This window comes from Acanthopagrus latus, chromosome 20, assembly GCF_904848185.1.
Source record: "Acanthopagrus latus isolate v.2019 chromosome 20, fAcaLat1.1, whole genome shotgun sequence".
NCBI lineage: Eukaryota > Metazoa > Chordata > Actinopteri > Spariformes > Sparidae > Acanthopagrus > Acanthopagrus latus.
The window spans coordinates 5,330,910-5,358,728 of NC_051058.1; the positions used below are offsets into that span (position 1 = coordinate 5,330,910).

General features: G+C 41.9%; 1 protein-coding gene across 6 annotated transcripts in view; it reads right to left on the minus strand.

Moving 5' to 3' along the window:
* The window catches only part of cacna1g (calcium channel, voltage-dependent, T type, alpha 1G subunit), a 274,185-nt gene that overhangs the window by 124,093 nt on the left and 122,273 nt on the right, over positions 1-27,819 (minus strand). For all 6 annotated transcript variants that reach the window (XM_037081174.1, XM_037081175.1, XM_037081179.1 and 3 more), the window contains one exon: positions 11,129-11,226. In XM_037081174.1, coding sequence (XP_036937069.1) covers positions 11,129-11,226 — 98 coding nt within the window. The remainder of the gene's footprint in view (positions 1-11,128; positions 11,227-27,819) is intronic.

Genomic DNA, 27,819 nt, shown 5'->3' on the forward strand with positions numbered 1-27,819 from the left:
AAAATGTATTGTAATGTATGTAAAACAGGTGAATTCATGGAAGACTCTTGGGAGGGGGGCGAAGTAAAACACTCTGTAGCTTGCTCATTAAGTTTAAAAAACTTATACATTAAGGGTACCCTGTGGATCTTTCTCACAAACAAAGTTCTGTTTACATTCAGTTCTTCACACCAAGGCGTAAGCTCTCTATGTACTGTATCCATATGGGCAACAAAGACTGTGCTCTCTTCGTCCTGCAGCATTTGCTTGGCCAATTTTTCCTAACAGCTAAGAACCTGCATTATTTACATCCATGTGCACATGGACTTGCATTCTTCCTTTTCTTTTATGCTGCATTGCTACTTTTGGCGGTACATTATCACCACCGACTGCTGATGGGTGGAATCTATGAGGTCAGTTGCAGGATGAAACATGTCACATACCGCCTGCAGGTACGTATGTATGTCCTCGAGAACAACAAGATACAAACACAACTGGAGCCTAACAATAAAAACGTTTCCTCACAGTACCACTGGTGGTCAAATATTCCACATGGTCATTAATGAGGAAATATAGAACAAATGGCAGTTAGGGAGCAATTAAGCCCATGGTATAAGGCCATCAGATATCTGCGGTGGCAAAAATGTGTTTCTCAACGAATTGTATAAATCAGGGGTATAAATCGAGGCATCATATAATACATCAAATGGGCGAGAGCCAGGCTTGAGGATCAAATTTTCACTGAGTGACGAAAGCAAACATGAATATGATAAAAAGCACCTCTGTTTATCACCCAGATAGGAGAATCAATCATACGAGCCTCTCCCGACCCGAATAGCCTGCTCATTCCAACTGATCGACATTTCATATTCAATAACAATCATCTCCTCCTCCGCCTGCACGCCCTCTCCAACCTCGCGGTGGGCGGCTGCTCCATTCCAACATGGCTGGCAGGCGGGTGGCTGTGTGTGATCGGGGAGCCATCTGCTAGCAGGCAGATTAGGTCTGCTTCCTCTGCTGTCCTGTCCAGGTCCGGCTCTGACCCGGCCAGCTTTGTAATCTGTGTACTGTGAACTAATGGGCTTTCTGAGTCGAGGGCCTCTGTACACCTGCGTCTCTTCTTATTTGCTCCGAGTGGATGGTGACTAGCTGCGTGTCAGCGACTCCAGACGGAGATGACTAGACTCCCCCGAAATGGAAATGTGCCTTCGCATAAGCAAGCCATGTGACCCGAAGAGAACGAGGACATGCAGAAAAATGAAAACTGATGGAGAGAAAGAAGAACAGAGAAACTGTCTGAACTCTGTTCACCTGCCATTTCATCTGCCCCACTGAGTTTTGTTTTTGTGTTCATGAAGTTCTGTGAAATTACAGGAATTCCAATCTGATCTTATTAGACCTGGTACCTCATTTATGTGTACTCACAGTGCTGTGGTTAAACCAAGGGAAAACTCATTTCTACAGACAGATTCTTTCTTCTTGTGCGTCAGAGTGTTCATATTTGTACCACACCTGATCCTGTGTACAATACCAATAAATGGGGAGCCTCATCTTAATAATACAATATTCAATGTACAAATACTTGAAAACATAAAACCAGAATTGAACTTGCAATCGGTGTCATATATCTGAAATTCCTGGATCTGGCTCTTTATCTAGATCTCATCCAAAAGTCTATTCTGAGCCAAGACCCATCCTCCAATCCAGTTTCATTGAAATTAGTAGTATGTGGGTGACAAACCAACCTACCTACCAGCCAGCCAACCAACCAACCAACCAACAAAAGGGCACAGAGGCAACCGTGCTGATAGCTACAGTATCTCCAAAACTCAAGTTCTAGTTGGTTTTAGCTTCCACATTAGGGTTAATAGGACTTTAAAAGGGATGTGGTTGATCATACAAAGAATTCTTCTTCTTCTTCTTCTTTAGCCTATGTAAATGAGCTTGTTTGTACAGACATATGCAGAACTTGTTCCATTTCTGTTCTGATACATAAGGCCCCCAGACTTAAAAAAAAAAAAAAAAGAAGAACGTTAAGCTTCTCTGAAGAGATCACTGATTTCTGTTTCCACAACATCCCACTTTATCTAATTCATTCTCTCCACAGTATGATTTCAAAAGAATCAATTTTCCCACCTTTATACAACTAGATGTCGAAAAGCAGCACTTACCAAAGCTTAAACTCAAATCTCTTTGACAAATCGCAGCTGTGTTGGGGAGACGGTTGCCTACCTGTCTTCAGGCTATCTGGGAATACTTTACCGCAGCACGACTCCAAGCGATCAAAGAACTGAATTTCAAGCTTTAAGAAACTGCAGCAGCTTAAAACCTTGAACTATAAGTGAATTTGGACTGAAAAGACAGGTAAAATAAAAATCTCTTTTAAGCAACAATATATCGCTAGCATGTCAAGAGCTGCTGGGGGTGTAAACTTGAAGTTCGACTAACAAGATCTTTTGTTTTTAGCGGGCAACGGATTGACAGCGAAGACCAAGGATTCCTCTTTGACATTCTTTGCTTCTGGCAAACAACTTCCTCCCCTGAACTCTCTCTAACCTTATCAGTCTTTTTGTTCCTTCAGCTCCACTCACAAACGAGAACAAGCCCTGCGGATCAAACCCGTCCCCTGACTCCTCCAGGCTCTCCCTCTTGTCCTCACATACAACAGCAGAAGTCACGGGGTGACTTATAGGCCTTGTGAAGAATAGAAGCTAGGACGTTCTTGCTGGCTCTTTAATTACTGTAATGAGGCTCTGCAAACAATGTGCTCTAGGACGAGGAGGAGGAAGGCACAAGGAGACAAGACAAGGAGCTGGGAGGTCGATGATGTTGCTGCGTTGCTGTTGTTGCCTTTAAAGCTTATCTGGGCGGAAGTACAAGACAGTGTGTGTGAACCAGGCGCTGCTCGAACATGGGGTCCAACAAAGCGTGGCGAACAGGATGAAACGCTCCGTGTAACTGATGCATATGGGTGGAAATAACAGCGCACCCCTGCATGCATGGCAGGTCTATTTGCATGTGCAAGAGTGTGAGGAAAATGTGTGTGTGTGTGAGCACAACCTTGGTGTGTGCCAGTTGGACAAGGCTTGGGGGGAAAAGGGCACACACCATGGCTATACAATAAAGAGGCATGTGAAGGCCATTCTGGGATTGCTCGTGTTAAGACGGAGATGTGTCTAAGTGTACTTGTGTGATATTCACCGCTGCCCGTGGCCTACCAATCATCACTGCCTCACTCAAACAATATTCTCAGTATTGTAAGCTCATCATAACCAACTTTACGGTAAGAAGCATGTGAGTGTTTTATCCTGCTGTGTCTGTTGTTTGCAGGCCCGGGGCACCATGCCAGAGTAACCCTCAACCTTGATGCAGCGTATTCTCCTTCTTCAATAATACCTTTTTCACACTTGGTAAAAAACACCCATCTGGCTTTTGTCTTCTGTCGGAATGGGTTCAATATACATTCATTCAGAAGTTAAATGACCATGCAGTAGTCACAGGACTATCAGCTCCAGCTCCAAACCGCAGTCATGGAAACACAACACCTGGGTGGACACGCTAATTTTCGTCACTTTTTGGCGACTGATACCATATCAGTTACACATGATAAAGTCCTGCTTTATAGGGGTTAATTCAAGCTTAAAACCTTGATCCATTAACTTAAAACAAAATCTATTGGAAGCAAGAATATATTACTAGCTATTACTACAAGAGCTGCCGGGGGTGTCACCCTGAGTTCGACTGACAAATCGTTTTGTTTTAGCAGGAAAAGGATTGACAGCAATAAGCAAGGTTCATTCTTTGACCTTCTTTGCTTCTTTATTCGCTTAACTCTTTCTGATCATATCTGTCTTTTATTCCTTTAGCTTCACCTATTAATGGTATCAGTTACACCAAATAATTTCATGCGGCAAAGGGCTAACTCAACAATTGAAGTATATACAAATAGAGCACTCTCAGCTCTCCCAAACTGGGCAGATCGGCAGTATCAAGTTTGGGCTCTATTGTAAGTTTACTTCCAGCTATGTTTTGTTTTTCAAATGAATTTACGAGGACATTTCTCAGTGCCATGTGGAAAGAGGAAAAGGCACATACAGTTTGCAATGTGTTGCATTATCCTGTGTAGATAACTGTCAGCATTGGGAAAAAATGTCTTACGTCAGGTTTGGGTCACACATTTTGCACTTGGGTTTCGTTAGGGTCAGTCCTGAAGTGTGGTTGGGTTCCGGTCTCAGAGTTACTCACATTTGTCATGATGTTTTTTAAGTAGACCCTCCTGCCTGTAAAATCATGTGTCTTCCAGACTTCGTCCCCTCTGCACTTCCATATTTTTGTAAACACTGTCTTTCTGTTACAATTTGATGGTCTCCAAACCTGAGCCAAGATAACACTAATGGCATTATCATGGGTTATTTTCTCAGACCCCATAGGTCAAAACTTCTATAGTGCCTATAATACATTATATAGTTGCACAGCTCACCAGCTGAGTAGTACTCCCTATCTGTACTAAACTGGCCCTAATGGCTGTGATAGGTGAAGTTCCTCTTTAACTTAAACTGTTCTTGGCATTAAGAAACTGTGATAACCAGACTGGGAATGTAGAGTAACCCCTGCCAACAGACAATTAATGAACAAACAAATTACAAATTAAAAGTGCGGCTGGTTGGCATGATCACCAAACCAGGCACATTGGCAAGAGAGCAATTATCTCTTTCTATTCCAAAATTATGTGAAAGAAAATGAAAAAATACAGTAGTGTTTACTGGATATAAAATGATGATGGCACTTTAGGCTGAGGATTAAAAAGAACCTTATTGTCATCCTGTGTATAACAGTGGCACCTTTACTCCTACAAACAGAAGACAGAAAGTTACATCTCAGCATTTTAAAGTCAGTATTCTAGTGTTTTTCATGCCCTGAGGCCTGAAGCTAAAACCCATTTAAACAGCTCTTCACTTCTAGTTGCAGCTGAATCAAGCTCACAAAAGTAGCATTTGCTGACAATATACTCTAAATGTTACAGTATGCAGTTATTTAATACTTAATAGAAGCACCCTGTGCTTTGAAGAGAGCAGAAAAGCCAAACCAAAGAGGTTTGGGTTATGAAACCAATCTGGATTTTGATTTTTTTTTCTTCCTTCTTTGCTCGCTCCATACTCATACCAATGCAGACTCACAGTACAAACTCTATCATGGCTCCATATTTGTATCCACGCCATGAGCCGTGTGTCCAATAGAAGATTATTTCCTTCCAGAGGGGGGATCCTCATCTGTCACTCAGTGAAGCATACTGTATTCTGGACAGACAGGTGGCCAGCAGCACCCTTTGAATACTAAGACCCACACAGAGGTATGTCACAGGTTGTCATGTCTGCCTTGGTGTGTAGCCAATGATAGGCCTGGTACAATGTCCCCCGCGGGCCGGTGCTGGACGTGACGCTAATAGCCAATCAGGTGGCAGACGGTGGGTGGTGACGCGATGGTGACACAGCATGGAATATTTGTTTTTTGTCGGCAGCCGTTGGATGAAGCCTGCAAAATGTATCTGTCACTTTCACTGGCAGGACTGCCATGTTAGCGCATCAATCAATGCCAGAGCCCAGGACGTGGACACCAGCCCAGTGTTCATTAATACGAGGCTGAGGGGGAGTGTGTGTGTGTGTGTGTGTGTGTGTGTGTGTGTGTGTGTGTTTTAAGATGAGCTCCAGCCTTCTGTTCCAATACAGACTTAATGTAAGAGGTAACTGACAGAGAGAGAACAGTGTGGTGCTGCAGAAAGCAAGGCAGGGGACTGACATACATCTGTTGATCCAGGTTCAATGAAACAACAACAAGGAAGTCAACTAAGAAGCTGAAGATGGCGAGTCGGAGATTGAGTGAACCCGCTGACCGTTAAAAGCCCACTGAAACAAGCTGTTCAATCTACATTGTGAATCAGCTGAGGTGTGCAGCACTGTCTGCTCTGCATCTACAGCTATATATCAGCCCTGGCTCTGTGTGCACCTGGCATTATTATGCATCTCATATATGGATTTTGTCAATTCATGATTTACTGGACTACACTGACAGTGAATATAGAAATATAGCTACACTATAACAATACGTTTTCCATGTCCTGACCAAAACAGTGATTATAACACACATCATTTCCTCTAATAGGATTTATGATGTTGAGACTGAAAGCACCTTATTCACCTGGGGACACATCCCAGACACTTTATCTAACCATACTGATCACAGCGTGTTTTATTTATGGCCTGTGCTATAAAATACAGTTGAATTTGAACAGCAGCTTTATTTCATAGATTAAGCGCTCACTGAAATACAGGGATGGTGTGTAACATACCAAGTCACTCTCTTTCAACCGCTGTTACACAAGGTTATCAAAGTTACTGAAGAAATCCCAAAGGCCATGTCCAGATTAAGTGTAAATCCACCATGACATCGCCCATCGGTTTCCATGCCTCGAGTCTGCCATTATGGCTGTCACCATTTTGTTGTTCTGGAGCCAGAAGTGACTATATGCGGACACGAGGGTGGATTTACTGTTGTGGCAACTTGTCAGTCATTAAGTAGTCACTCCCCCAAGTGTCTGTTTTTGTTGTTTTTTCAAAAATAATTTTTTGGCCTTTGTATGACTTTATTGATATGACAGCTTCAGAGAGATGACAGGAAACAGGATGAGAGAGGGGGGAACAACACGCAGCAAAGGGCCCCAGGCCCGACTCAAACCTGGGGCCGCTGCAGCGAGGACAAGGCCTCTGTGCATGGGAGGCCCACTCTACAGTCTTAGCTAATGGGTGGCCCCCAAAGTATCCATTTAACTCTTCATAGAACCATAATCTACAATATGATCATCAAGCTGTATTTTCATTTCATTTTAAAACAGTGGAGTCACCCCCTGCTGGCCTTTATAAAATGCAAGTTTGAGGCACTTGTGCATTTCCCATACTTAACTTTTCAGACAGGGAAGGTTTGCCCATGTTTTATATAGTCAGTGGTCCAGCTATGATTAAAGCACAATGGCTCTCTATACTGAACAGTTACATAATCTGCTTGAATTAACACCAAAATCCTGTCCAAGGCTTTAACAGAAGCCACTGCAGCTTCTACAGTTCTCAACTCAAACGATGAAGAAGTAGAGAGAAGCCAATTTTTTGATGAATCATTTATTTGATTTTTTGTTATGCTAGCAGTAATAGGGACGGCATTGGGTGATTCCAATATTTTTAAACTCAGGCCCCATTTTTGCATATGTTGGTGTCTAAATGCTTTACAGGCCCAGAAAGTTTTTGAAAAGGCTCAGTAGACATAGTGAAGCCAGTGGCTTCTTGTTTTCGCCAACGATATATCAGTATCTGAAATCATTATGGAATGGACCCCTGCAGAGAAAGACCTTGTTGTTGAAGAATTAGATCTCGACAAAAACAGTACTTCTCCCTCTCAGAACTCATTTGTGGAATATCACTGCCTCAATTGGTTAGTTTTTGTTACTGTAATACCTCTGTGTTTTAAAGGGTCATTTTGGAACTGAACTAGAGCGTTTAGTGCCACCGACCAATATGCTGTAACTTTAAACTGATTCGATGATGCTGCTACAACTGTGACTCCCCCTCTTTTGTAATGTGACTGCACCAATTAGGCAGATCAAATTCTATGTACAGTAAATGCTGAACTTTTAAAAGGCTAATTGTACTCTTCTTTTGCTCTTTTTCCACCTTGTTGCTCACCAACCAAAGAACTACTGTTAATAATGGAAGGGCAAAAAACACCTTAGACTGCCATAAATCCAGTCGAGGAAATGAAATTGCTGCATCAAGCGAGTACCCAAGTATTCACATTCAGTGAAGTGCGCCTCAAAATAGCCTCCGCAATAAACAACCCCAGCCAGAGTCACGATGAATGCTGCAAGCTTCTCTGCAGGACCTGATTAGGCTGGTGACGGGATTGGGGTGGGGGGACAGCTATCAGCAACACCAAACGCTTGGGTACCGCCCCTCTCCACCACCGCCACCGATCTAGCCAATGACATTTTCCCCACAGGGCCAGAACCAGCCAAATCACCCACACATTACTGCTGCTATTAGTCTTGTGATTAGGATGAGGAATGGTTGGATGCTTAATGAGCGAGTCTGTGTGCATGACTGTGTGCTGTCTGAGTGTGCATGTCCTAATGAGCAGCAGTGGACCCCTACAAAGGCTTTGAATGACAAGAGGATGAAATTAAAGAAGTTTAAGGGAGTGTCATCGGTAGGAATGATGGGAGAGGCGGGAGGGGGTCCGATGTGCCATTTATACATCTAAACGGGGTAAACACCTTTTTGTACACGCTCTGACACACAGACCAGTGCATCCTGAGGACCATCGCTGAGTTTAACTGTAATCTCTACTGAGCAGTGGAGAAGCTAATGACATAATTAGGGTCTGTATTTAAATAAAAACATTGCAAGGGGCGGAATCGTGGCACGAACGAACGCAGAGTTCGGACCACCGGGTGGGACCGAAAAATTTGTATGATTTATTCAAACATTAATGCGTGCACTGGAAATTCAATCTGTGCTGATTAAACTCTAATCGAGACTAATGGAAGATTAGGGGAGGGGGATACAGAACTTTAATTGCAGGGATGTGTGTGTAAGAGAAAGGGGTGGGGGGGGCTGACAGATGGAGAAAGCGACTCGGGGATTTGTGTATTTACGTCGCAGTGAACAAGTGTGATCGTCTGTGTCTACGGTGCTTTAATAAGAGGCGGTGAGTTGGAAAATTGCATATAAATCTGTCTGAGTCCGACACTGGCGGCTTGGGAAATACACAGAGACACAGTCGAAGGCAGCTTTCTAAGCTTGGATCGGCTTGTCCATGACCTACATTCCACTGCTCCGTAGGAATTCAAGCCACCTGCATGATCACAAATTATAGCCAGAGGAGCGGAAGTCCAATGTATTAAGATAAGGTATAATACCTTCTGGTGCCGAGCCTGATTAATCATGAGAGGCAAGACACAACTTGTTGGTCCCTGAGATAAGTTGTTAACTGTCTCTTTATAGATCTTAGTGTTTGTGATCTGAAAACTGTGACTTCTGTTTGATTTTTGCACTGAATTACTGTGTGAGGATACAATGAGCTCTTTCAGCCCAACTTATGAAGCACCATGTCTGAATTTGAGTTCAAACTATAGCAGAAGGCAGTTTGATGTCTCTGACCGGAGTGCACATGAAAGAAGGGAGACGCGTCACTTTTTGCCGCCACCTGTCATTGTGTTTCTTTGCCAGCAGCGCAAGATCTGTTTGGCTTAGCAACCAAGGCAAGTGCCTCCTTAATCTGTGAACAAAGGGTACAAACACACACAGCATTTGACAACAAGATTTGTTTTTTGTTCATGCTGTATCATAAAGGTTAACACTCGTGAGGCATTCTTAAAGTTTTAGGTGGTGGATTAACCCTGGGACTGTGCAGTTTTATGACTGTAGCGCAGGCAAGGGAGGGCTCAACGATAGGGACTGCCCCATTGCCTGGGTCAAATGAAATGCCTCATTGAGCTTAGAAAATCAAATTCACTTACCCAATCAGGCGAGTGGTAAGAAAGAATAAACACATTGTCGATTTTGAAGTTGATGATGGAAGCAGTTAAGGAGTGAGCCATCTCACCCCTTTATTATGTCTAATGAGCACTGCACATGTACAAGTGCAGCACACCCACCATACATGTGTTAAAACGTCTGATTTAAAGACAATGTTGACACACTGTGTGTTGATTAATATACTTTAATAAATATTAAATATAGCAATTTACTTCCATCCTGTGATACAGCAAAACACTGAGCCCTGCACAGTCCAATTATATAATTCTTTCTTAGGCAAACCTGCCTCTTTTACTTCCTAACGGAGAGTTACATGAAATGACTGATACCACTCTTTTGTTTGAATGTAAATATTAAACTACAGCCAGTGGCCAGTTAGCAAAGCTTAGCATAAAGATTGGTAATGGCCTGTTCTAGCTTAACATTTAGTGTATATGAGAGCATTATGAAAACTGTTAACCTGTGTACAAGTGCAAAAAATATTCAACTAACTTAATGTTGGACTTGTTAAAGCAGTTGCAGTGTGACCAGTTGATAGTGGCAACTCTTCGCCACGGGAATGACATAACGCCTTGTGATTGGACCAGAGCGAATGTGGATCAACTGACAAGGAGCAAACAGACACCCCTGTGTAGCCCTGCTGTCTGCAACAATATCACACACTGCCCTCGTGATGCGGTTACAAGTTATGCGTAACGTAAGTTAAGTTAAGTTAAGTTATGCGATGGATATTAATAGCTCGGAGTGATAGCAGGGTTATCAGCAGGTATAGTGATGGTGACCACTCTAACGTCAGGTCTTGCTGGGTGCTGGGGAGCTGCAGAGTTTATTCACAGTCAAACTACAACTTGCGCTACACATTTACTGCCAGTAGACAACTTCACCGCCCTTTCCCTCTGCTCCGATTAACACCACCTGTCTGCTCTGAGCACAGCCGCCGTCTCACACTCTGACGCTCACCCACCCACACTACGCACTGCCCCCTTCTTAAAGGAGATGGTAAATCTAGGCGCTGGGTATCATAGGCAACTGGACTTGTTTCAGTTTCTTGGAGATGTTTCACCTCTCATCCAAGAGGCTTGTGTTGGCAGGCACACACTGTGTGGGTGTGACCTCACGGAGCTGTTAAGGACATGTGTGAGCTCTGAGTTTCAGAGTCATTGGGACCGCTCGTGGGTCGTTGTTCAAACTGGCCTTCATATGGGTTTCTAAGGCTAGGTGAGCCCTGGTGTGAATGGTTGTTATGCTGTCTGGGGAGAGAAACTGTGCATTCAAAGGACTTAGTAAGGTTGTGATGTCACAACTATATGATCACCATCCTGGGCCATGCCCCTAGTATGGTTACTTCGGCAATGGACAGAGAGAGGAAAAAATGAGTGTATTTATATTATATTATTTGTAGTGCACACACAACAAGAAAGTTTGGACCTGCAAAATGGGAATAATACCGGACCTTTGAAAATCATAGACACTAAAGCAATAGTCAAACTAAACTTGTACACAGTATCCGTATATCTTCAGCAGTCTGACTGTAGTTAAGTGTGAGAGGTCAGTTTCTCTGAACTCACTTGGCACTCGGTTGATGGCTCTCAGAGGTCTCAGCACACGAACCGTCCTCACTGCTGAAAAGCTGACACTCTGCAGGTTGAGGGAGTACTCCAACATCCTGCAACATATGCAGAGGAAGAAAGAACAATTATGTAGATACAGCGGCAACAAACCAAATATTTTAATTGCTCCGACTGCAGAACCTGCTCGATCAACTGGGAATAAACACACAGAAAATGCAAGGGCAATATTATGTAGCCAATTATATATGGCATGTACTACATGCTCTCCTACTCTCACCGGGTGAGTGGTAATTAATCCTCTAATGTCCTGAATCGCATTTACATTCTTTGCTTTGTAGAGAACTGCAGTACATGTGCTCTGGCAGACAATATGCTTTCATTCCAACGCTCATTGGATTGCAACTAACAGACCAGAAAGTTACAAAAACACCACACACACACACACAATTCTTGTATTTGTGCTTGCATATGGAGCGCGTCATACACGCAATGTTTGTGGGCCCAACAAACACATGCATATATTCACATGCAGCCTCGCACGATCAACCTTCAAAGGAGCGGGCGGCATATGTCCACCCTTTGAGAGACGTCAAGAGCGGGTGAATCAGCCGTCATTGGGAGTAGACTGTGGCATCCACAGTACATAAAAGAGCAGCATCGGATCGCTCCGCCTCGTAACCTTGAAACGGCGCGCGCACACACTCTTAATAGCCTTTTCCAGCAGCTCTTTTAGAGGCTCTCGCAGGCTGTGATGGGAGGTTAGAAGGACAGCACTTGGAGGAGAGAGCGACGGTGGAATGCTTACAAAAACGTTTTTCTTGTTTCTTGATCAGTGTTTATCGGCATCTCTTCTCACTCTCTCCTTGTGTGCGAGTGTGTATGCGTGTGAGTGTGTGCGGAGCAGATGCCGAGCACATGTGCAGCTCGAAGGGGCGTGCAGATGAAGGAATTCCCTCCTCGCACCAAGTCCAAGTCTGTCTGTCTGACAAATTTGCAACACATGTTTGGACGGTGTGGGCATGTGTGTGTGTGTGTGTGTGTGTGTGTGTGTGTGTGTGTGTGTGTGTGTGTGAGTCTCCGGGTGTGCGTTCGTACATAAGCCTTACCTTAAGAGCAAGACACTTACTTAATGAATGCATGAATGTGTGTGTTCTCTTTTAGCACTTTGAGGTGTAGTTTTTTAGTTGTTGTTTTTTTTTTTTTTTTTTTTACACAAAAGCAGCACTTTAACAAGAATCCACACACACACACACAAACACACACACATTCATACATACGTGTACTGTATATACACACACATACCTAGAGCTGATGGAATGTATACAGAGAAAAGTTAAACAGTTAACCGAACAGCGAATCAATGCCCTCCCATCACCAGCAGAGTGGTGCGGATTCTGGTAGTCCCTGAGAATAGGTTAATTAAATCAGCTGCTGCGGAATGTTCTGTGATGGCCACCATGGACACTCAGGTCAAAAAGAAACCACTGGCGCATTTATGACAGAGTAGCTTGTAAAAAAAAAAAAAAAAACGTAAGACACCACTTTGGGAGCACAGAAAGAAAAGGACTGACACATTAATGCCTCATTAAAAACTAACCCCTAACCCTGTCCCAACAGGGATATTAAAGTTAATATCATATACCACAGGAAATGAAAAATTAATGGAGCACTCCACCAAATGGTTACATGTAAAAGACCATTTAATCCAAGTAATTGCTTGGGGACAAGAGGGGTCTACGGAAAAGATACTACTGATTTGCATTATGGGTAGTGTAGGATTTCTTTGGGGTTTTTTTTTAGCTCGATTAGAAGCAAACATCACAGTGTCGTACTCAGTATCATTGTAGTTATTGTAGTTGTAGTAATTATCATTAAAGATTTGTTTTCTTCTTCATCCTTTGATCCTTCTTCTTCTTCTTCCTCTAAAACAATCCATCATTCCTTTCTGGTTCTACAATTTTGTAGAAATTGATTTGTCGGTTGCTTGGTTGTGGAGTTACCATAGCCATCAGCATGACATTAGTATCAGTAACTCTTCAGAGGTTATGTTTTCACCTGTGCTGATTGATTGGTTGGGTGAGCAGCTGGTTGCTTGACTCCTTGAATCGTTGTTTGGGTGGACAATTAGTTGGTTGGTTGATTGGTTTGTTGGTTGGATGGTTGGTTGTTTGGTTGGATGGTTTGTCAGCATAATTACACAGAAACTACTGAACATATTTCCATTTTCTTCAGGTATATATAGGTATGCATATATATACATTTGATGCAGATCCAAATGAAATCCAAATCTAGTGGATCTATATATGTAGTTATATTGGATTAGGCTTGACTGAATGCTCTGAATACTGTGGAATTCACTGCAGCTTTTTTCTGTTGTCAAAATAACCAAACCTATCAAATACCTGTGCAAAAAATCAAGATTAAGTGTTCTGATAGGTGAGCTTTTTAGAGGTGCTGGCTGGAAGATTTTGTCACCTTCATATAGATCCCGTTTAGCTGTTTTCCAGTTTATCCAGCCTTCATGCTAAGCTAAGCTAACCTTCGTCACATCCTAATATTTACCATATAAATATGAGTTGTCCTGAAGCAAGAAAGTCTGTCTCCTAAAATGTCAAACTATTGAGTTAACTGCTCCTGGCAACCACTGCTGCTCAACTCAGTGATGTTGATGGGAAAAATACATGAGTCACTGTGGATTAGTTAGGTCAAAATAACAAACCCTTCCTAACAGAAAACAGCAAATATGAACACGGTGTCAGGCTCAATAATACATCTAAAAAGTAAAGAAATGTAAGTTGATTATCAGGCTAAAGGAGATTTACAGTCAACATGAGTCCAGTGTTGAGTAGCATAGTCCCTATAGTGAGTTTATGGTAGCATCTATACCAATGGGAAAACTCATGTTTAAGTGACAAAGACCTGATAAAAATCCCCAGAGCAATACAATACAAATATTAGGGTAATTTTTCATCAGACCGGGTTACATAAATAAACTTTAAAGCAGATGATGAATGATGTCTGTTGAAAAATAAAAAAAAATCCATGCAAAAACACTTGCTGCCCATGATGAGAGCCAGATGAGGTTTGGTGCGCTCAGTGAAAACTGACCCATCTCCCCTCATCTGGAACAGAGAAACAGCCGAGGAGAAATGGAGTGTATCAAACAAACGATGGAAACGGCAGGAAGTCGTGCGCTGCTTTCGTCAGAGTCCGTGCCAGTGTCGATGATGCTGATACAGGGGAAGAACGGTGGGAGGCGGACTAAGAAATGAGAAGCAGGAGAGGACGGGGGAGGCCCAACCTTGGAGGGAGCTTGCGTGAGGAGAATTCCCAAACTAAAGCACACAAAGCGGTTGTACGCACGGGGGTTGGAGCAGAGGACGAAAAACACTTTAACATCTCGTGATAAACACTCTGTGATATGATACTCGTGCACATCTTGACATGGAGAGGTCCCTACAAGGACAAACTGGCAGAAGAGCGTAATGAAATTCATGTAAGTCATGCAATAAAAAGCACCCAAAGACAAAGATGGAGTGCACAAAATCACACACACACACACACACACACACTTCTCTGGGGTTGTAGACAGCTCGCTTCTTACCTTCTTATCAGAGAAAGCTGGAAGTGTGTGTATTTGTGCCAAAGCAGCCAAGCACATGACGGATGGTATACATACAGCTCTCCAGCTAAAACAAAGGTAGCTTGGAACAGGTTGCACACACACACACACACACACACACACACACACACACACACACACACAGTGGACATAATGCCACCCAGAAGAACCTAAAATAGGAAAAGTACGCTCGGCAGCTCAGGAATGTAGAACAGTGTCCAATGTTTAACCCACCCTGTCCTCACCTAACCTTTATCTGTCTGCTTTTTCTGTCTGTATCCATCCGTCTGTCCATCTTCTGTCTATCTATGTCCATCCTCACATCAGTCTTCCTGCAGCTACTACACTATGACGGCGTTAAGTAGTCTTATGGCTGATGGATAAATAGAAAGCAATGGCTCACTGATAGATGGACCAAACTGCTAAATCAATGGTGAGACAGACATAGAAGGACGTCTCTGACTATAATATGTCATCATTCACCCGGTCCGCTATCCATTTCAGCATTTTTATGCAAATCATGATGGATAGACTGATGAAAAGACAAATGTAATTGACAAATTTTGATGGAGCCGCCTCGGTTCTCATGCTCGATTTGAGGCTGAGGAGTTGGCTTAAAACTGTGGAGAAATGATGTGATAAATAATGCTGGGAAATATATTTGCAGAGCAACTGATGAGGTGAGCTGAAGCATTCCCACCCCGCAGCCGGCTGACAAATGGCTTTGGGTATTCCGCATTGTTTTTAAGTGTCACTGCGGCGAAGCATGTGTGTAAAACAGACTCAATGCACGGCCACCGTTATAGCCAAAGGTCGTAATGGGCCGACAATTATGGCTGTTTACACTGTTTGTCTTGTAGCTCAGAGTAACAGGATTCATGGTAATCGGAAGTACAGGAAATGTCCGAGATTTGTTTAGCCTAGCGTAGCATGAAAACTGTAACCAGGGATAAATGGCTGGCCTAGCGTTATCATAGCTGAAAGGAAATTCATGTGTAAAAATAATTTAAGAGCTCAAACAAATCTACCTTTTTTTCCCAATAACATGTTCTCCAAAGCTGCATTTTTTTTTTTTTAAATCCGCGATTCATGTGGGCAATGTGAAAGGGGTTGCGGTGACATAGATATTAGCTTCTATTAGCAATTACCTTCTTCTTTTTTTTTTTTTTTTTGGCCTGTTGTTTCTGGCCAAATTATACAATCATGATAAAAATGCGTCTTTACATTACCTGTACAGCATTCAACAGCAGGCTGACAAAGTTAGCAACTAGATGATAAACATAGTTAGTAGCGAGTAGCATAGCAATTAGCAGCTAAAAATATTTCCCAAAAAAGAACAAAACAGAGCACAAATGTGTGTGAATATTGAGGTTACATTTGCAAAATGTAATTCAGTGAAATGAAATTGGACTTCAGATGAATGGTAATGTTTCTCTGTATGGACCTCCATCAACTGGATGTGTAAGTAGGCAATAGTTTGTTAGACAAAACACATTAGAAGGCCCTAATATGTAAAATGTGTGTGGTTGTCAGCTTGTTGCCCTGAAGGGGCCCATAAATACATAAATAGACAGATATGTAAACAAATGAACTAAATGTCTTACACCACACTTAACGCATGATTACCAATTTACAGTATCTGCAGTTTATCGTATTCTGAATTCATGCCATTTTTGCTGCCTTATCGTCCTCCACTTTCATTCCAAAATGGGTCAACCATATGTGAGATCATTATATTTGTTGTTTTAATTATCTCCATGCAGACATAGATCTCACTTTGAAATGTTTTTGAAAGCTCTTTGATCGTATCAAACATTTGCATAGTGAGAGTGAAACCATTCAGCCCTGAATTATCAAGTTAAAGTCATAAATAACGCGAGTACTGCATTAAGTTGGCAGTTAATTGTTGCTTTTGGGAATCAAAGTGTTGTTCCAGAGCTGAGTTCATCTACAGCTGCGGTCGTCACACCAGGTGACTGATCCACAATCAAAGGGCTGCCTCACATGTTTTACTGTTATTATAACAGCGTATAATGACTGTTCTGCGCCATTATTAGATTACAGTGCTTTACAACTGACGCTTCACATTCCTTCTCTGTCATCTCATTTATCACTTCCTATGAACTAACCAGTCATCTGTCCTCTCCTCTGATATTCCCTTACTCACATATTGTTTCTATTCGCCTCCACGTCACTGACAACAAAGCTGTCACACTAGATGTTCTTCAACAAAAGCACGATGAGGGATGGATAGCTTTCTGAGTGTGTGTTGTGAGGAGGCAGTTTTCAAAAGACTTAACGAACACGGGGTAGCGTCAACGTGCACCGCCGAAGCAAGTCATACCAGCGCCCAATGCGACAATGCGCACATTTAAACAACACCGCGGGACGACAGCTAATGATGGTGTCTGATTGTATCAAAGTGCGTGCACGTAGTATCATTAGCGAGAGAGGAGAAAACCACAAGAGAACAGACAGATGGAGTGTTTTCATGCTGAATCAGATTGAAGGCCTTTCATCAGCAACACGTTCTGCCATCAACCCACTCGGCTGCTTATCTAACCAAAAAATGTTAACCAACTTATACTTCACAGTCATGGTCGATTACTGAATATCTCTCTTCCTCCCGCAACAGTCAGATAAAGTGAGGGAATTCTTCGTCTCAATGCCCCCGTTGGAGGAGTCAGAGGTCTTATCTGGAGTGAAACCGCTCCTACATAGAGTAAGACAAGCCCGATGCTCATGGGCACTTAGAGTCAGCTTGCACTAATAGGAAATCTAACTGCTCGACCCTGTTGTTGCACCCTCTACTACTTTCCGTTAAAAGCCCGATGGCAATGAGGTGCCGTTTGCTTAGAGTGACTAAAAAACAAAAGACGTCAGTACAAGCAGCACATATTTAATAAAACATAACAGTAATAAAGTTACTATCACCCCTCTAGGAAGCTCATTATTTTGTAATTGGAGCAAACAATGCCAGCAAAACTGCTTGCAAACTGTGACAAGCTCGCCTGCATATGAAACAGTCCCATTTCAAACCAACTGTTCCCAGGTCAAACAAAATCAAGCTCAACAAACCAATTTTCCTGCGAGTGCGCCCATGCCTGAGGGACTTTCTGTCTTTTATCACAACATAATATGCATGCTATTTTTTGATAGCCACAGAGCCTGTTATCCTGCTGATGCCTTGTCCCTTTGCCATCAGCCAAAATACAAGAACTTTAAATTTAGCAAGACGGTCTTTCAATGTCAACCTTGTGTCAGGGAAACTTCTCTACGGCAACAGGAAGAAGACATGTCTAGCAGCAACTGAAACTACTAGAAGTATCTTTCCGTCTTTCATAATAAGACATCATGAGGATGCTACCTTAAACTAATGCATATCCTCCAGCCAATTAGAATCCTCTAGGGACATGTTGTACATGTTTAGTGCTGTGTTAAACATGAAAAAGTTTGCATACTACTCATACCCCTTCATTATTTCATTTCCGGATCTAACATTGCTGTGTTGGTGTTGTTCCTGAAATATCTTCATCAGTGTTGCTCCAAGACCACCTGACCCTAACCCTAACTATAAGATTCCACTGCATGCATGTCTGTTGCCTTGTGGCTCCAGTATGGTTTTGCTCTGTCGCCCATCGCAACCCCCACCAGCTATGTGGTATGTTATAAACACAACAAAAAGAAGTGTTCCCAATCGAAGGATTAAAAGAAGTGCTTGTATTTGTCTCTTTTTGTGCTGGCGTCTACACTGAGTGGTTTATTTTATTTGTGTTGCCTCAACCCGAGCAAACTGTGACAGAAAAGTGAAAATCATAAAAGACAAACCGTCACCTTGATGAGTCTTGACCCATTCGACCACAACTACTCACTCTCTCGCTCCAGGAGCAACCTACCAGCGATATCAGATAAACTGTAGTTATTACATTAGCTTCTAGGGAACCTACAGAACAAATAACTGTAGTGCATCCTTCAAGGCTTCAGCTCTTGAGCTTCATCTCCCACAGATCCTGTAACACGACACTTTGCAGAGATTTTGTTTTTCAGTGCTCTCAGCGCTGAAACAGTGTAGAGCAAGGTTATTGTTTTCATCGGAACCGAGGCACATTTTCAGTCTGATTTACTCCAGTGTCTCTGACCAGCTGCCAAAAATCCAGATGAGAGAAAGGATGCATGACGATGTTGTTACACCTATCTTTAATGACTTCTGCGGGCAAGGCACAGCAGTTAAAAATTTACAAGCAGTAGTCTTCTTTGGTGAAGTCTTTGTCCCGAGTTTTGCTATCCAGTTACCCAGAGCTATCAAATCTTCAACAGCTGTTTGGATTGGGTTTTGTGTGTTTGGTGAAAAAAATACTTAAAGATATATGACTCGCAAGGTAGACAAACAAGGCAGTTAAGTAAAAGTATAGAGACTTTGGATTTTAGAGACTTTAGACGCACAGCCTCTGGGATTGTCCCCGTCTGGCCCTTGTTGTTGGGGCCTAATGCCACTTAAGAAGAAGACATCACTCAGGGCTGCAAAAATTCACTGGCAATTCTTCTGCGAGCTTTTGTATTCCCCATATCTAATCATAACATGCTAGACTTACTCAAAGATAAAGTGGTATTGTTACTCTCAATAATAAAAAATGATAATCTAGCAGTATTTGCTAGACAGCATCAAGACTTTATTAAGCTTATCTTTGGTGCGTTCATAATACAGAAACTTAGCATTTGTATTGTGGAAATCACAATGAGCAATATCACGATAACTTTACTATTTCATTAGAACCTAGATTCTTACTAATGTGTCACATGACAACGATGAGGATTAACATTCGGTGCACAAAGAGGGTTTCCCACCACAGACTAATAAAAGCAGGATTTCATCTAGGACCACGGTGGATCCGCCGGGGCAGCAGGATGCTCCTTTCTATTACATTCTAATTTCAGTCGACTACGCAGGCAGTTCCACATGCAAATGCGTCCTCGAGAGGCTTTAAAACATTCTGCTCACGCTTTCGCTCAACCTCTCTCATCTTCATCTGTCTTGCGTCCACCCCTCTCCGGCGTCCCCTCCCTCCCTCTGACTGATAATCTACGGCCGATCTGCTGACCCGCTTGTAGTGGGGAGATAATCTAGCTAATGGAGGAGATGCCAGCTGCATGAGGGTCCGGTGCGAGCCTTCAGAGACAAAGGGAAGAAGGAGGGAGGGAGGCAGAGAGAGACCTACTGCTGGACTCCTGACAGTGGACAGGTTGGTTAATGGCCATCATTGTTCATGAATGCTGTATCCTTGTCTGTGTCCTCTCTCTTTCTCTCTCCCCTGAACCGAAACATCAGTCCTACATGCTCTTTTCTCTCTCTTTCGCTCTCTCGCTCTGATTTTAATTTAAAGGAATAGTTCAACATTCAAATGCACTTTTTCGCTTTTTTGTCCCGGAGTGACAAAAGACGATTGAGATCAATGTATCTGTCTGTATGTCTCTCCTATAAGGTAAGGGCTGGAATCTGGGTACCTCTAACCTGGATTAGTACATAGTGAAAACAGGGTATTCCGTCTGCATAAAAACGTTAAATATTCTGTTAAATATTCTGTTAAATATTCAAATGACAGGAAATTAAAAACTCTCAAGACTCTTTCTCGGCCATTACTCCCACAGACTGAATAAAACCACTTCCAGCCATATTCGAAATTGATACAATGTCATTGCGTAAACTTGAATCAGTCATCGTTGCAGAGTGTTACATTTCACCATGTGCAAGATGGAAACCTGCTAATAACCAGTGAGAGACAGCAGGAGAAAACTGAATTTCAAAATAAAAATGAATTATATCAATAACCTCACTCTTTTTTGCATATAGTGGTGAAGTCACAGATTGCAGCCAATAAGATACCGCATGTTTTACCTAGAAATGTGAGTAGTCCATTCTGGGCTACTGTAGAGACATGGAGCCGTTGCAACATGGTGGACACCACGGAAGAGGACCTGCTTCCTTCCAAAATAAAACAATTCTAAGGTTGTACATGAATGCAAAAATAGTTACTCATATCATATTTCATTATATCATATTCTACTTCTGCCAATAGATCCTCCTCAACCTGCTAAAATCCTACACACTGGACCTTTAACCAAAAATATGTGGCTTCATTTATCTCACTACCTGCCTCTCTATCGGTCTCCTCCCCTCCCGTTTGCCTGTGTCTCTCACCTTGTCTCTTCTTCTCTCTAATTTTGTCTGCCTTTCCACCCACTTTTGTTCCTCACTCTCTTCCTCTGGACATCGCTACCACCCTCACTATGCCTCCCCCGCCCTCGCACTCTTTTCTTCCTGCTGCAGTCCTCTAAACTGGGCTGGAGCCGATCCAAGTGTCATCAATAAATAATAAAGAGAGAGAAGGGAGAAGACTCCGAGGATTAGATTCTGAGCTACCCCCTTGCCTCCTTTAGTGAGACTCAGTCACAGGTCTGTAATCCAAGAGGATGTGTTGAATATTTCAAGACAGTTAAAGGTGCTAAGCTTGCATTTTAAATATCAGTATCTCATGACGAAATTAATGTAATACTTTAAATGATCATCATGGTGAAGATGATGGCTGCACATACTGCATGCTATTTTACATAATTTTTACTTCACCTGGGGATATAAAAACAACCTAAAATAATGCATACAAATGTTGAAACAGGTCTCAAAACAGTGAAATATCCAGTGGTTTCACACTTGCAAATCTTGTAAGGCTGTCTTGAACACTGGTCCCTCATTACTATCACCCAGCAGTCCTCCAAGTCAAACAGTCTGAGCAGCTCACATATGAGTGTTGAAGGTAGACATTGCTTTATTTTATGATACACACTGGTACCAGATATAGTTGATGATTGCATGTGTTGCAGTTATTGCACAGATGAGATGTCACATCTTGAGAAAATGTTTTTTTTTTTTTTTAAGATTAAGAACTATGGATTTCCTTAGTAAATGATTTATTTAAACAATGTTTTGAAATATGAAGCATCAAAATACAATCTAACCAAACAGACCAATGCAACTAAAATGAATATCTTCATCTGCAGTGTCTGTCATCAAACAATCAAACCCACAACAGATCGACGGTGTCTACTGAAGCCATCCATCCGACTGCGACATCCTCTCTTCCTCTCTCTGTGTCTGCCTTTCTCTGTCATTCTGTCACTCTTCCTCCTGTTTCCTCCTCCTCCTCAGCTATCCTTTCTGTCTCTCTCCAGGAGGCGTTCGGCCACAGAGAGTGTGTTGAGGCAGATCGATGTACTATGGATAGGATACCCCGTCTGCTACAGTAAGTGTTGGTACACTGCCTTTCAGACTCCCTCGTCTTTCTACTGCGGCTCCACTGCGCCAATCGATAAATAAATGCATACATGAATGAAAACACTCTCTTAACAAGTCATTCAAGGTGACTTTAAAATATAGGTTAGTTAACGTGCACTGTCACCTGTTATTTTCACTGTTTTTGCTGTACATCCATAGCTACAACGCAGAGAAAACAGATAGAACCATAGGCCACAGACTGATCAAATTGCCAGATTCATTATGCGCCCTGCACATGGCTTGATTGTCAGACAGAGTTGTCTGCTACAGTTCTGTCCATCATTTCTATCTCTTATAATAACATAGCAGGTACCAGAGTAATGACTGAGATGTGGAAACACGGCAACAGATCCCACCTGATCTCTTAAGTTAACTCGGTAAGTTGCTGTAAATACTACTAGCATGGTCACAATGACAGTGTTAACATGCTGAAGTTTAGTAGACGTAATGTCAACAATTTTCAACATTTTATTATATTTGCTATATGTGCAGCTAGGGCTAATTGGAAAGTGATTATTTTTGCAGGTACCTGGTCATAATCAAAAGCATTGAACAACTTGTTTCAGCCGATGCTAGCACCAATTTGTCAGACATAGTGCAGGTGCTAACTACAGAACAAACTCTTTACTGTATGCCTCTCACTGAAGTTGCACGGTGCAGAAATAAGTGATGGGGGCCAGGGTAGCCGTGACAGTGACACAGTCCATCCCATTCCAAGGCACCGTACCATCAAATGATTTGAAGCTGTTATATTATATTGTAAAACGAAAATTAGAAAATGTTGCATTAGAAGAAAAGTCAGAGATCACCAAGTCAAAGCATTCTTCCTTTGGGGAACATGAATGTCTGCATGCAAATTAATGGCAACCTATCCAATAGTTGTTAAGATATTTCAGTTGGACCTAAGTGGTGTATCAACTGAGCTCCTTAGAGCTGTGTTGTCTTTTCTTTTAAGCCTTTTCTCTGATGAAATGTTAAAGAACCTGCTGCCTGGGTATTCTGAGCCTAAGATAAGATATGCTGTTGGAATATGAACTAAATCCTTAAAGGATTATGCAGTTTAAGATGAGATATTATTGTTGGATAGTTCAGAGATCCATAGGTATTAGTGAGGCAGTAGGTTTTAGATCAGGGATAGTTATGTCTAAATCTCGAATATCACATAAAAAACAAGGATAATGTATCTGCATTAAAACCACACCTGTCTGAGCTCAGAGTTTTATATACAGAGAATGGTGAAAAAAAAAAGAAGAAGAAAACTTCACTAACAACTCGACAGGTCAAACAACTTGAAAGTGTTAACATAAATCATCTGAAGCCACCAAGCACGCCTGAGTGATGTTTTTAATTCACGCTGGGTGCTGTCATCGGCTTGTTCACACTTCACACGCATGCAGCTGAAGAGTGATGCATGTGACTCCACGACTGTTTTTCATCAAAACTGCTGAAAAACTTCTTGTCGACTTATAATCTTTCCTTCTATCTACCAATTTTGTCTCTATCGTGTGAACCCAGCAGTGCATCCAACCTGTACTCTCTCCGCATCTCCCCGGCCAAAAATCTCCACACTCCACCTGTTTCGTGTAGCCATCCCTCCATCATTCCCTCCTGTCTCCCTCCTGACAGCGAGGTGATTAGGAGGAGAGAGAGCGCAGACCTGCTGAAAAAGCAGCTTAGCTGTAATTATCGTCTCGGAAAGAAACAAACAGTTCATCAGAGCCATCCTCCGAAGACTTAACAACTGTTGCCAGGATATATCAAATGCCCGACAACCAGCCGTTTCCTAGGTTACCATTGTCTCTGTGTGGCTGGGGCCCCTCTATACAGATGAGTTTTCCTGTTTTAAATTGTTCAGAAATAGCAAAAAAAAAACCTGAACCATGAAAACGCCATAACACATTACTGTACACACATACCATGACCTACAATCTCCCATGGAAACCAACATACAGTAGAAATAGACTTCATGTATTTTCCCATGTTTCCGTCACGCTCCATATTACTAACGCCCTTATACACGGACTGAACCTAAGGCAGCACTGTCCATAAATTATTTTTTCTGACGTTTCAAACAGATATTACACAGTAGAGTGACGGGAAATACATTGAGGGAGGACGATATATACGATAACACTCCAAGTTTCATTTCAAACCAAGACATTATAGCTCCATTTCACATTCAGGCTGCTAAACCAGAGTACAGCCTGAGCCTATGTTGGCCTTAACAATCAGCGTCAATGTAATACATATGTCAAGCAGGAGCGATGATCAAAGACTACATTAATAAGAGGATTTCCTCACATAGTGTCCATGTACATGACATGAGCATGTTCCTGCACTTATTTTCCGCCGTACAAGAGCAACCGCATCTCTCTTTATACATTATTATAATACTATATTATTATCTAAGTCCACAGTTGTGTAGTTCACAACCTAAGCATGAGCACCGGTATGGCACCAACCACTATACTACAATATTGACAAATGCCATTCACTACTTCTTTAAGCTTTACGTTTGTGTGGTCCCATAATTGCAGGCCGCTAAATTATGTTAGTAATAAAACAGATTAGACCAGAATGATGAATTAGCCACTGGGCATGCACTGACCGTGTAAACTCTGGCCCGATACCAGTGTTTAAATATAACAATTTGGATGATAGGCAATGCTGAAACTTGTGTTATTTATTCTCTCTTTGGTGCCAGGGAAACAAAACTGAAAGTCATTCAGTCCTTTATTTCACCCAAGAAATTAGATCATGCTATTTTATGAAACAACTTTTAGTATAACCTTCCCTCACGTTTAAACAGATTCAAAAGCCTTTCTAGCCTGCTATACAGCAAAAATCATTTTTTCAGTACTCATAAACCGGTGGCAGGGATGAGCCAGGAGCTCATGAATGTGCGAGCATGGAATTGATGTGAGACATCACATAAACATTTGCCACTTCTATCTGTTAATGCCATCTCGTTTGTTGACTGGCCGATACCAGTCAGCTCGGCGGATATTGATAAATATGAATCACTTCTCTTTGCAAATAGAGTCTTGAATTTTTAATTATATTGCCAAACAGTCATAATCACTCACGGACGGAGAATACATAAAAGAGGCTCTTCCCAGTGGAGACAGTGTTGGATGGACTGCTGAATAAAGAAACCATTATGTCTTTTCAGTGCAGATGAAGTGTTAATATCAGTGACATCTCGCACTTTGCAGTCGGAGGGCAACAGACCATTCAGAGGACTGCGAGTCCTTCAAAGTATCAAGCCACACACGTCCCAGCTCACACTAAAGTTCTTACTCGCCTACAGCACAACATGCATGTGTGAACGGGTGAAAGAGAAAGGGAATCCTGCATTATAACCGCCTATAACTCCATTTTGATAATAAACAAGGTCAAACTGACAATAACAGAGTAACTAATCACCAGAGTGCAAAACAAACAAAACGTTAACTGCATACTGGCACACTGCCCGTCTTCAGTTTTGTAAATGTACCCATCATAGAAAGGGTTGCTGGTCTAGATGAATGCAAACACAGACTTCCATCTCTTACCTTCATCACTGATGTTTAATAGTAAATGTTAGACATGAACTTGTGCCTCTTCATAAACTGCATACAGTATTTCTGTACCTCCACGAGATCTAAATCAGTACGTTCAATAATTACAATTAGTTGATCTTATCCACAGTCAATCAATAATACACTCAGGTGACAATTCAACACTTATTTCCACTCAGGGCTCATTATGTGACTACAGCTGAAGTGATGAGTTTGTTATTCTCATAATCGCATAACAGAAATCGGCAAATGTTTGGAGAATCGATCTTAATGTATCTTCTCACAATTCCGCCATGGCAAACTGAATGCTTATAATTCAAAATGTATCTAGGAGTGGTGATTTGTCGAAACAAGTTATTTAAATATGTCGATTTTGGGCTTTGGGAAATCTTGAAAAAAAAACAAAAAAAAAAAACATGGAAACATTGTGAAAGAATATTGGCAGAGAGTTCTGGCCCTCCGCGCAAACACATGCAATACATAAAATGGAAGCCTATTTGTCTACTGATATGGTTTTACAAAATAAATCCACACTCTGAATATTTCATCTAATGCCTATTTCTTATATATATCTTATCCTGCACTGCTGCAATGACCCAGTTTCCCCCATCAGTACATTGCAGTTTCATCTTCATGCATCAGAGAGGAATAGCTTGATTCATCACAGCTGTAACATCTGAACATTGCGCCTGATGCAGTAGTTTAAATTTGAACATCCTTTCACAGCCTTTTTATCATTTAGTGGATTAGGGCCTGCACATCAGACATTAAGGTATTTCCTGTCGCTCCTTCATTGGTACTTGGCTCAGGCGCTCTCCGGGGAGGCGGCTTTTACTATCTCTGATCTTAAACAACTTCCACTCAGAGAAATGATGCAGGTATAAAGAGGAGGGGAATTAAAACGAATGAGGGCTGAGGAAGAAGACAGTGACCTCCCCCACTGTGCCAAAACAGGTCCCGCTACACTTTACAGGTGTGTTACTGCACTTAGGTTCGAAATGTATCTCATCTCTGCTGAAAGGCAAAACACACACACACAGTCACACACAGGCGGCTCAGGAGGAAATGTGCCCTGTTCCCACTGATGGACAACAGAAGCTGTGACAGAAGGGTGGCATTAAAAAGCAGCAGGGGATGCGGTGTGATGAAAATGTCAGACTGAAACCAGCAGGCTATGTTCTGTAACATGTTTAATCAAATTACAGTGTGTGTTTGTGTGCAGCAGTGTATGTGCAGCGTGGTGTGAAGCTGTATGCCCACTGAGTTCATATACTGCATGAATCTACTGTACGTGTGTCTGCAGAGAGTTTCGAGTCGGTGTAAATGTTAAAACGTTATGTGTCTTTGTATTGTGTATGTAGTGTGTATTTGCAACAATATCGTGTTCCTACATTCCAATATGCAGAATAGATTTTATGTGCATGTCTGTTATGGAGGTTGTAAGGCACAAAACATAGTAAATATACAAGTGAAGTGAAAAAATCGAATTTTGCTCTCACTTGTCTCAAAGCCTGATCTGTTCAGCTCTTTGACAGATTCTGAGTATTTAGGGATTAGTTTTCTAGTTTCATGTTTTTTTATTGGATATTTATGGGAATATATTTGACCACAAGTCCACTGTAGTGCACCAGGAAATAGACTGATGTGACTTTAAGGACTGGTTTTAAAAGGGACATGTTTCAAATTGAGAGTCATCTGAACCAAAATTGCAACAATTCATGGATACTTGGTCGACTATTCCAGCAACAGCCAACTGTTTTGATCGCACATTTTTTTCAAATTCCAGACTCTTGAAAATGAATAATTCCTCATTTCTTTGAACTGAATATTTGTTGGCTGTGGACAACGCAAAACAATTGTGGATGACATTCTGGGCTTTGGGAAACACCACTGACCTTTTTTTCCACCATTTTCTGACGTTCTAAGGCCCAAAAGACTAATCGTTGGATCCAGAAAATAATCATCAATGACAATAATCATAAGCTGCTTCCTTAAATGTATCAACCTGTGGGCAGCAAGCAAAGAAAACCCTGGAGTGTGTTAACACCTAGTGACAAATACCATTTAAATTCTTTAAAAATCCATTACACTCCTTGCTCTTGAATCTGTCCGTGCACTCCCAGATCCTGAGCACAGCTGACTGATTTACTCCTGAAATTTGTTGCACGTGTGTGTGCAC